This window comes from Mus caroli, unplaced genomic scaffold (genome assembly GCF_978045245.1).
Source record: "Mus caroli unplaced genomic scaffold, Mus_caroli_1 scaffold_4, whole genome shotgun sequence".
NCBI classification, from domain to species: Eukaryota; Metazoa; Chordata; class Mammalia; order Rodentia; family Muridae; genus Mus; species Mus caroli.
The window spans coordinates 99,597,989-99,609,499 of NW_028227259.1; the positions used below are offsets into that span (position 1 = coordinate 99,597,989).

At 42.2% G+C, this 11,511-nt stretch overlaps 1 protein-coding gene across 2 annotated transcripts; it reads left to right on the plus strand.

Moving 5' to 3' along the window:
* Positions 1 to 4,514: 4,514 nt before the first annotated feature.
* Positions 4,515 to 7,158, plus strand: LOC147005285 (PRAME family member 8-like). 2 transcript variants are annotated; one of them, XM_085836290.1, is made up of 3 exons: positions 4,515 to 4,801; positions 5,242 to 5,832; positions 6,591 to 7,158. In XM_085836290.1, exons 1-3 carry the CDS (start codon positions 4,515 to 4,517, stop codon positions 7,156 to 7,158), a joined length of 1,446 nt encoding a protein of 481 aa, XP_085692416.1. The 2 variants fall into 2 exon arrangements, with proteins under 2 accessions (XP_085692416.1, XP_085692417.1); XM_085836291.1 differs by lacking the exon at positions 5,242 to 5,832.
* Positions 7,159 to 11,511: the final 4,353 nt, after the last annotated feature.

Genomic DNA, 11,511 nt, shown 5'->3' on the forward strand with positions numbered 1-11,511 from the left:
AGCTGCTACATTTGCATAGGTTCTAGTGGGCACCAAGCTACCAGAATAAAAGCTCTGGGTACCAGACGAGCAAGGGGGCTAGAAATTTCATGGCCAAACAGAGAACAATGTTTAGTAGCAGGATCTCAGCCTCAGTCAGGTCCAGAGGAAACCCTCAAACAAAGACAGATGAAAAAAATCCCCCTCCCAAACCCAACAAACAAGAAACAAACCAGATCAAGAAAACCTTCCAGGATTTCCATCCTTCTACTCTGATGAGCATGGAACTGAAGGTCAACCTCACCAGGACAGATCTCCTTGAACCTTGGTGCAACAATACCACCCAAACAACAGATTCTAATGTGCATGAAATTCCACAAGGACAGCCTGGAAATGCTGCTCAGAGGGACACAGGTCAATTACAAAAAATCTCTAGAATAAAAACTTACTGCAATATAATATGATCAGGGATCTATTGTCTCTCATTGAGATCAAAGCCTGGACCTGAAGAAGACTTTTCCCACCATTAAGTATGTATACAAGGGCCTCCATTCCCTCTGAGGTGTGACATTTTTCATGCATGCTCAAAAGGGTGTGCACATCAGTGTCTGGGTTTGGTGACTGTAAATGGGATGGATCCCCAGGTGAGTCAGTCTCTAGATGGTCATTTATTCAGTCTCTACTCCATACTTTGTATCTCCTTCTATGCTCCCCCATTTTGTTCCCCCCTTCTAAGATGGATAGAAGTATCCACACTTTGGTTTCCTTCTTCTTGAGTTCCATGTGGTTTGTTAATTTTTTCTTGGGTAATCTCAGCTTCTGGGCTTCTAGATTAATATTCACTTATCTGTATGCCCCAGTGTGGGTAAATAGCAGGGCCAGGAAGCAGGATTGGGTGGGTTGGTAAGCAAGGGGAGGGGGAGGGCATAGGGGAAGTTTGTTTTTCACAGGAGAAAACAGGAAAGGGGCTAACATTTGAAAATGTAAGTAAAGAAAATATCCAATAAAAAAATTGGGTGTCATTAATGTTATCTCTGGCCAGAGGTACTTGTGGCTCTTCCATTGACAACTGTGGTGCCAATTTACTCGGCAAGGTCAATGCTAGCCCCTAGGCTCCATAATTCCCTGGTCATGAGCCCCATACAGCTCAAAGTCTCCTTTCTCTTGGTCCTATTTTACTCTGAAAATCTTTCGACTTTGGATTTCTTCTTCCTTTTCCAAGGAGACCTGCACTTTGGAGAAAGCCCTTTTCTCTTGACCCAAGGAGTTTTTCTGCAGATATTTTTATTCATGAAGCCCAGGACAAGAGGCTGAGCTGCCAATCAATCACCCAGCTCTGATTGTTGGCATTTGAATGGGAGACACAGAATTACATTATGTAGTTTGGGGGTCATCCTTCATCAGTCCACTGAAACATGCACCAACAGCCTGGATCAGATCTTGTGGTATTTTGTACATGATGTCTGTCTCAGTTCATTGGTGTATTCGTGTGTCAGCAGGGGAGTGTGCATATAGAGAAAGAGGACTGTAAACTGAAGTGGTTTCTCTCAGTACAGCTGTGGGTCCTACTACTGAACTCTGGCTTGGCAGCAAGTTCCATTTCCCTCTGAGCCATCTCACTGGCTCTTAAGCTACCTTGAGGTTTGAGAATTTTATTTTGTGTTTTGGTCATTTTTTGTTTGGTTTTTTCTCTCTGCTTATTTGATTGATTGGTTGATTTTTTTTACAGGATTGTTTAGATTACCGATCTCTGGTTCTTCCTGAACTCACTTTGTAGACCAGACTAACCTTGACCTCAGAGATTCACCTGCTTCTACTGCCCTAATCCTGGGGTTTATGTCTGTTCCTGCACGGTCTGAGAAACATCACCTTGTTTGTGTGTTTGTTTGTTTTGTTGTTTTGAGACAGGGTCTCTTTGTTTAAGAGCCCTACATGTCCCATAAGCCACTCTGAGGAGCAGTCTGGTCTTGAAATCAAAGATGCTCCTGCCTCTGACTGTAGTGCTAGGATTAATGTCCTGTGCCAATCTGTTCAGCTCTGGTTCAATTTTATGAATGATCCTCACTCCATAGGTTTCACTCGTTGGGAATTAGTTATTTAGATTAGGGTAGCTCTGAACTCCCTGAATCAGTCAAACTTTGACTCCTGAGGGGAGGGAATAAATGTGTATGCTGCCATTCCCAGTATAAATTTATTGTTTTAATAACATTTGTTCTATGTGTAGGGATGTTTTGCCTACAACTATGAATGGACAGTCCTCACATGCCTGCTGCCCTCGAGGTCAGAAGGCAGTTTCACATTTGCTGGAACTGGACTCACAGATCATTTCAAGCCACCATGTAGATGATAGGAATAGATAGTTGACAGGTGTTTCTTCTTTCTAAGGCAAGTCTCCAGCCCAAGACCCACATCACATCTCATAGCCCTGAGAAACATTTTCGAGCTGATCCTACTTGACATACTCTAAGTTTCCTGAGCAACCAAGGCCACCATCTCCCTCACACCTTCCTTTTCATGTTTGCCTTTATCTATTTAGAAAGCAGGTCTTGTAGGGATCAGACTATACTTCAGGTTACAATTTGGTTGAAGATGACATTAAAATGAGCCTCCTACCTCCCACTTCCAATTTTGAGCTTACCAGCATGCCCCATCTTGTCTGTTGCACAGAGAGTTTTTGAGTGTAATCCCTAAATGCCAGGTAGCTCCTTACCAACTGAGTGCACACACAACACCTTGGCTACTATAGTAATGGAATCAAGCCTTGCTCCTGCCCTAACTTTTCAGTGGCTGCTGCTACAGTTTACTGACAGAGCATCCACTTCAGCCCTTGAGCTCCAGTACATATTCCTAACTCTGACTCTGTATTCTGTCCCAAATCCAGCAAAGAAGAATATCTTTAATTTATGCTATGTCTCTGATCAACAACAGATTAAACCCTTAGCTGATGAAAACTGGAAATGACTCTGGTCCCAAGAATAAAATCCAACCAGATGTGTTTATTCATAACAGTAATCCTATCAATAAGAAGGATCCTGAGGCAGGAGAATTTCTAGGATTAGACTTCTAAAACACCCTTGGCTTCTCAGCATGACAAGATCCCTGGAACAAATTGCAAACTAAGTAAGCCTTAAGTAAATGAAAGAAAAAATCACCAAACTTGATGTTGTATGGTAATTTAACAAGTGGAATGTTCATATTTTTCCATGAAACTTTTGGGGGGAGGGGTTCTGGGGATGAGGAAGAGTGGAGAATATGTGAACACAAGTCCTTTTGATTCAACCGATGAAATGATTAGATCTGTAATCTGGAATTTGAAGAGTGGAGATTAAACCAGGAAATCCAATTCCAGTTTTGGATTGGAGGGTGTGGCTACAATAGGGAGGGGTGAGCACAGAGGTATATAAATTCACCAGTGGATCCAGAGCACACATTCAGTGACCTGCATCCTGGATAACTGTCTGGTGCAACTGGAACTTGGAGACCTATCTGCAGTGCTCAACTGGTATGTACTGGTTTTTCCTTGGGGAATGTAGTTTGATGTAGAGAAGTTTAGACTCCTTTAGAGGAACAGGTTGAAGACCTTGAATTTCATTCCAAATGAATTTTTAGCCTCATCACCGATATATTTCCATGATAGCTTACACAGTTCACCAGTGTGCTTCATATAATTTTTGGAGACAAGGATTCTGTATCTTGATCAAACTCTCTTAGAACTGGCCGTGTGGCTCCTGGGAACCTGGAAATCAGATCATTCTGACTAACCTGTCCCTCATGATTCCCCTTCACTGAATTTGTGTGTGTGTGTGTGTGTGAGAGAGAGAGAGAGAGAGAGAGAGAGAGAGAGACAGAGAGAGACAGAGACAGAGACAGAGACAGACACACACACACACACACACACACACACAGAGAGAGAGAGAGAGAGAGAGAGAGAGAGAGAGAGAGAGAGAGAGAGAGAGAGAGAGAAGCTGGCTCACATGGTGGACATGTGTTCCATGTATGTTTGATCTCCTTCAATACACATTTGTTGGAGAGATACCTGTGAGTTATGCATATGTATTGAGTTAGACTTTGCTTTTCATCTTTTCCACATAGCTTTGTTCTGTGTACATGATCTTTTTCCCAGACACAGGAAACCCTAAAAATTGTAGAAATGCACTGAAGTCATTCTGCTTACTGGGAATTAATATTGCTCTGTATCACAAGGATTTATGTTTGGTTGGTTGGTTGGTCGGTTGGTTTTGTTTGATTTCTGAATTTTTTTTAAGACTGTTTTTGTGAAAGGGTCATACAAAAAGGATTTTGATTTGAAAATTATGTGCTCATTTGTTTGATAGAATGACCCTGGTTTGGGGAGTCTGTCTTTCCACCACCAGTTTATGTTGAAGAGGTTAAATGATTTCTCTGTCACTCTCAGAGTAGTAACTCTGAAGCTTAGTAGTTGATGTAATGGTGAGGAAGTTTTACACACTTTGTCTTGAAAGTATTTTTTTTTCTGAATCCTTCCCAAGGAGCCTTCTGACTGGAGACTGAAGAGGATGAGTGGTCAGACTCTGTCCACACTCCAGAAGCTGGCATTGCAGGCTCTGCTGAGAGATGAGGCTTTGGCCTTGTCCTCTCTGGAGGAGGTGCCTTTTCTGCTCTTCCCAGCACTGTTCAAGGAGGCCTTCGCCTGCAGACTTAAGAAGCTCATAAAGGCAATGGTGGCTGCCTGGACTTTTCCCTGTCTCCCTGTGGGGGCTTTGATGAATTCACCTAACCTGGAGACGTTGCAGGCTGTGCTAGATGGAATAGACATGCGACTGACAAGAGAATCTCACCCCAGGTGAGTAATAATCAAGTCGTCTATAAGGGAGCAATTGGGTACACAGTAGAGATTGTGGGGTCAGGGAGAATGGCTTCTGATGGGATCATCAAGCAGTGGTGCAGGAACCTTGAAGCTATTGTATTCTTGGATTAAGGACAGTTGTCAGTGGATTACAGCTTACTATATGTAATCTCTAGATTGAGCCTATCCCTGGTTCCCCACAACCACTATTACTGGGACTAAGGAGAAATAAAGAGTAACTTAGTGGAAGGAAAGTGGTCAGGTCTACACATGCAGCTCAGGGAAAGATTCTGTAGCATGCTTGCGTGCACATTGCACTCTGTTTAAAGTAATTACACCATAACAAGATGGGCGAGACTTGAGTTTAGAGTCAGGTACTCAAAGCTGACTGACTGTAGTCATGTCTGCTGATATTTGACATGTTTCACTCCAAGCAGGGGAAAACTTCAGGTTCTGGACCTGAGGAATGTGCACCATGCCTTCTGGGACATATGGGTTGGTGCAGAGGATGGTAGCTGTTCTTCAGAGCCCTTGGATGAGAAGCCTACGGTAGTGAAAGTCCTTCCAAGATATGCACGGAGGAGGCAGCTGAAGGTGGTAGCTGACCTGTGCCTCAGGCCCCGCCAGGATGAGACACAAGCATACTTCTTGAAGTGGGCCCAGCAGAGAAAGGACTCCCTACATTTGTGCTGTATAAACATGAAGATCTGGGCTATGCCCGTGAACTTTGTCTTAGAGATTTTGAATGTCTTTCATCCAGAGCACATAGAGGAATTGGAACTGAACACTGAGTGGAATGTGTTCAATCTGGCCCGTTTTGCTCCCTGCTTCGAGCAGATGAGAAATCTTCGCAAACTTCTCCTGGCACCCCTCTATAAGAACGTCTTCAAGATTGCCAATAGAACAGGAGACAGAGAAGACATGTGTGTCAAGGAGTTCATTTCTATCTTCTCCAAATTCAATTGTCTCCAGCATCTCTCCATGTGTGGTGTCCACTTTCTCATAGACCATATGAATCAGGTCTTCAGGTAAGCAAGGAGGGAGAGCTGGGTTACCTAGCAGAGCTTTGTTTCTTGTCCATTTAAAGGATTATTCGTGTTCCCTGCCTGACAGCCACCTGGAACAAATTTTAGGGACCCTTTAGATTATGGATGTTATGTGAGATTCAAAGTCTCAAATAATTACTCCTGAAGCAGAAGACTGAAGGGAGGTAAGGAGTAGCTCAGATCAGGTCCGAAGGGACTGTAATTCTTCTTGGAATCACGGCCAACAGGGGGGTGAGGATGTATTTAGGAGATGGGGGAGTTCATCAAAGTGAGGAGGTGAGCTCTGTGCTAAGATCTGTGGGAACAGCCTACTATCTTCCCCTACTTTCCCATGAGTGAAGGGTTTTGAGCCCCAGTACTGTGGAGTACAAGGGACGTGAGGGATTGTATGGAACTGTAAGGGATAGCAAGAGTGACAGTTCAGATGCTGAGATTAAATGCAGCTTTGAACAAGCCCACATGTAATATCCCTAGATCCTTTCAGGACTCTCTTGCTATGGAAATTCCTCTATGTGTCTTAGGGGCTAAACTGGTTTTCTGCTTGAGACTGAAGTCCGCTGATTTTGTGTGGGTTTGACTTGACTAAGCTGATTTCAAAAGGAAGCATCTCAGATAATATGTATGGTCATTTGGTCACACTGAGCTTGGTCACCTGGTCACTTCTACGACTATGTAAACCCCACTCCATGCTCTTCATTACCATTTGCCTGAACTAACCATCTGGTCTCATTTATCCCTAGGTGCCTGATGACATCCTTGGAGTCCCTCTCCATCACTCACTACCAAATTTCACAGTCAGACTTGGATTCCTTCTCTTGCTGTCAGAGTCTCTTTCAGCTAAAACATCTGGAGATGAAAGGTGTGGTCTTACAGGTTTTGGATATGATGCCCCTGAGATGTCTCTTAGAGAAAGTGGTAAAAACTCTTGAGACTCTGAATTTGCAGGGATGTAGGATGAAGGACTCCCAGCTCAATGCACTCCTACCTTCCCTCATACAATGCTCTCAGCTCACCAAGATCAACTTCTACAACAATGACTTCTCCATGCCCATCCTGAAGGACCTTTTACAGCACACAGCCAGCTGGAGCAAGATGAATGTGGAACAATACCCTGCCCCTCTGGAGTGCTATAATGAATTGGGCCATGTCTCTGTAGAAAGATTTGCCCAGCTCTGTCAGGATCTCATGGATACACTGACAGCAATAAGGCAGACCAAGAGCCTCTCTTTTGCAACACTTAAATGCCACAAATGTGGCGAGCGCTGTGTCTATGGCCAGGGACTCAGACTTTGTTTTTGCTGGAGGTGAACAAGGACACAGAGCTTCTGCATGTGAATAAATGACAGGTTTGGGACACATCTCTGATGTCGGTTGCTCAGAGACTGTGACTTCAGGCAGTGTACAGATGCTTGGAAAGAAAAGGATGAAGAATAACTGGGATCTTGGAGGCTGAGCTTGACCTGGGGAACAGAGAGATGGACTGTGTGTCCGGGTGCCTTGTGCAGTGATAAAGACAATTTGGGTGGCTTGAGTGGACTCTGCCGGGAAAGATTAACTAGATCCTTTTTCATGGACTTGTAAACTTTTTGTTCTTCACTGTACTATTAAGTGAATACATAGAACATGGGTTCTTTAGATGTTATTCCTGTTGTCTGAGTAGAATAAAGTATCTAATTTTAAGCATTCTGTAGCAACTGCCCTCTGTTGAGAGTCAAAATGAACGCGTGGATGCCAGATATATCATGATTCAAAATCTTGGGTAGGTGGATAAAGTTATCAGCTAAGGTGGTTCACATATGGATATCTTGATTGGCCGGTGGTAAAAAAGAAGTCATAAATACAATCTCCATGTCTCTTACACTCCTTCTTTCTTTCTTTCCCTCACCCTGTCTGCCTTTCAACTTCACAGGCCTTGTTGCTTGGAACCTGTGAACCTGCTGGAATTTGCTCACAGAAAATTCCTTTCATGCTCTTCAGAAAAACAAACAAATCAACAAACAAAAGCTCAGGAGCCCAAAAGGGCAATGGATCATGTTTTAATAGTACATCTTGCTTTAGAAGAGGGCAAAATTTGTTTTAAGAACTATCATCAGTTGCCTCCAGCTGCAACTCAGGCTTCAGGTGTTAGTCCCATTTCTTCAGACATCTGTGGATCCTGGCATTTACATGCACAATATGTAAAAGAAATCTGCGTATACACAAAATTGAGAATGTCTTAGACAAAAATCACAGTATTTCACAAAGACTTCAGAAAAATGAAGTAATTGAATAAATGACATTGGTCAGTAGCAGTTGCCTGAGTTTTGTGTGCCTCCAATGGTATTCCCCTCCACCACAGTGTGAAGAGAATGTGTGAAGCTTCAGGTGTTTTCGTTGAGCTTAATTGGGGAGTAGTAGCCCAGTTTGTTCTGGGCTCTGGTTTGAGGCCTGCACCTTGGATGTTTGAAAGAATACTATGACTTCATCTTAGAACAATATCTATCTTTCTGTCTATTTGCCTGTCATTCCTTTTCAAGACAGTGGTTGGGACCCTTAGTATTGCTCAATAGTTCTACATACTGGGTTTCTGTCTAAAGAATCTACAATACACACATACATTCACACACACACACAAACACACAAACACACACTAAACAAATGAATAGAAGAAAGTATTGAGAATGAAAATTTAAAGGTAATTCCAAATATTCTCTGTATGTGAAATAAACTCTTGATTGTATAACTCCAAGTACTTTACTTATAGCAATTCCTCAAATCCTTAGTTTACCTAGTCTGGAAAGAGAAAGACCAGTAACTAGACTTGAGCTATGGTGGTAATTAGTCACTGAGCTGAGCCATCAAGTTTGAAAATTTCAAATCTTTTCACACTGTGTGAGATGGAGTCCCAAGTCATCATACATGCCAAGCAAGCATCGAACCACTGAGGTAAATCTCAGGTTGACTTTGATCAACTCATTCAATTGCTCATTTCTGATATACTTCCAGAGGGTCTTACATCATAGCCTATCCTGGCTGATAATTCTGTCTACTTAAGAGGATGTGCAGTCCCTCAGAAATTTTTTTTGCCTGGTGGCCACTTATTCTTTAGATCAGGTTTGATCAAATTTACAAATCTCCTGCCTCATTCCTCATACCAAAACAACATTTTAAACCAATGTCACAAATATCTTTATATGAGGCAAGAAAAATATTCAGTGTTACATTGGGCCACATACTAGTCTTAGAGACAGCTGGAAGGTCTGAGACGTGTGCATGTCCAGCTGGTCAAGAGATGGGCACACTGAACCAGGTAAGCAGAGCACTCAGTGATCAAGAGACCACAATGTGACCTCATTCAGAAAATGAGTCTCTCTACTAGATTTTTTTGGGCTCTTTGTTACTGTTGAGATGGGCTGTCATGTATGAGCTGCCTCTGCAGTGAGACAGCTGTGTACTCTTGATACTCCTCCCTCTTCTTCCCATGTGAAGGCAAGAGGGCAATATATCAAGCCTAGTCTCCAGTAAGGTTTTCAATTGCCTTTGAAGTTATACTGCTCATTTCAAACAGTAGCTTGCAGTTCCAAAGGTGCTATTTACTCTCCATTTTCTCCTTAATAAAGAACAAAAGTATGCAGTTTCACAGGAACTGTTTTCACTGCTGGCTGTGGTAGTCCACAGCCCAACTCTCAGGATTTAGGGGTGGTAGCATCAAGCTAGCCTCAGCTTCGTAATTGCCTGCAGGCTAGGTTAGTCTATATCAGATGACTCAAAAATAAAGAAATAAGTATGGAAAGTAGATCAGGGCATATCATCTCTAAGATATTGACCCAGAACCCCCATGTTCTGAGTGGTTGGGGAATCACCCTCACAGGGGCAGAGGGAGGGGGATGGAAAAGGGGGGTTGCAAAAGGGAGACATGGAAAGGGAAACATTTGAAATGTAAATATAGGAAATATCGGAGACAAAAACAAAAACAACAACAACAACAAAAAAAAAACCAAATAAACAAAACACAAAGAGAATCACATGAAGAATCAACAAAATGAAGAGCTGATTCTTTGAGTAAAAGCACTAAAATGGATAAACTCTTAGCCAAACTAACAAAAGGGCACAGAGTAAGAATCCAAATTAATAAAATCAGAAAAGAAAAGGAAGACTTAGCCACGGACTTAGCAAGGGGAAAGTAGAACAGGATGGGGGAGGGTCTTTTTCAGAGGGGAAATCAGAAATTGGGATAACATTTGAAATGGAAATAAAGAAAACATCCAGTAATAAAAAAGAAAAGGGAGACTGGACACTAGACACCAAGGAAATCTTTTAGTTTTAAGTCAAAAACCTGTACTCTACAAAATTGAAAAACTTAAATGAAATGGATTATTTTCAAGACAAATGCAACTTACAAAATGTAAAACTCAATGTCTTTTCTGACCGGAAGAGGCTTGTGGCCCTATGTAGGCCGGATTTCTCTCTCCTCAACCAGAGCAGTCTCAGGTCCCGCGTGATTGGACTGGAGCAGAAGCTGTGTTCCACTCACCAGCAGTCTCAAAATCCTGTGGCGGGGGTCGTGGGTAGCTGGCAGGTGTCAGCCGACCCTGCGCTCTAGCTACCCCGGTGCTGATCCGGCCGGATGAGGCCTGTGGCCCTACTCTGGTTGGTTTCTGCTTCCCTAACTAATGCAGTCTCCGAGTCCACCTTCTTGAGTTCTTTATATATATTGGATATTAGTTCCCTATCTGAATTACGATAGGTAAAGATCCTTTCCCAACCTGCTGGTGGTCTTTTTGTCTTATTATTAATGAATGTGGCTGCCCTTGTATTTGGAGCATATATATTCAGAATTGAGAGTTCCTCTTGGAGGATTTTACCTTTGATGAGGGTGAAGTGCCCCTCCTTTTTTTTTATTTTTTTATTTTTTTTATTTTGGTTTTGAAGTCGATTTTGTTAGATATTAGAATGGCTACTCCAGCTTCTTTCTTCATACCATTTGCTTGGAAAATTGTTTTTCAGCCTTTCATTCTAAGGTAGTGTTTATCTTTTTCTCTGAGTTGAGTTTCCTGTAAGCAGCAAAATGTTGCGTCTTGTTTGTGTAGCCAGTTTGTTAGTCTATGTCTTTTTATTGGGGAGTTGAGTCCATTGATATTAAGAGATATTAAGGAAAAGTAATTGTTGCTTCCTGTTATTTTTGTTGTTAAAGTTGGCATTCTGTTCTTGTGGCTGTCTTCTTTTAGGTTTGTTGAGGAATTACCTTCTTGTTTTTTCTAGGGCGTGGTTCCTGTCCTTGTATTGGTTTTTTTCTGTTATTATCCTTTGAAGGGCTGGATTCGTGGAGAGATAATGGGTGAATTTGGTTTTGTAGTGTAATACTTTGGTTTCTCCATCTATGGTAATTGAGAGTTTGGCTGGGTATAGTAGCCTGGGCTGGAATTTGTGTTCTCTTAGTGTCTGTATAACATCTGTCCAGACTCTTCTGGCTTTCATAGTCTCTGATGAAAAATCTGGTGTACTTCTGATAGGCTTGCCTTTATATGTTACTTGACCTTTTTCCCTTACTGCTTTTAGTATTCTATATTTATTTAGAGCATTTGTTGTTCTGATTATTATGTGTCAGGAGGTATTTCTTTTCTGGTCCATTATATTTGGAGTTCTGTAGGCTTCTTGTATGTTCATGGCCATTTCTTTCTT

What these genes read in the sequence shown, in the direction of transcription:
- LOC147005285 (XM_085836290.1), top strand. Translation starts at nt 4,515, where the DNA reads ATGAGTGGTCAGACTCTGTCCACACTCCAGAAGCTGGCATTGCAGGCT. An exon ending in ACAAGAGAATCTCACCCCAG is followed by an intron (nt 4,802 to 5,241) that starts GTGAGTAATAAT and finishes CACTCCAAGCAG; the next exon opens with GGGAAAACTTCAGGTTCTGG. An exon ending in CATATGAATCAGGTCTTCAG is followed by an intron (nt 5,833 to 6,590) that starts GTAAGCAAGGAG and finishes ATTTATCCCTAG; the next exon opens with GTGCCTGATGACATCCTTGG.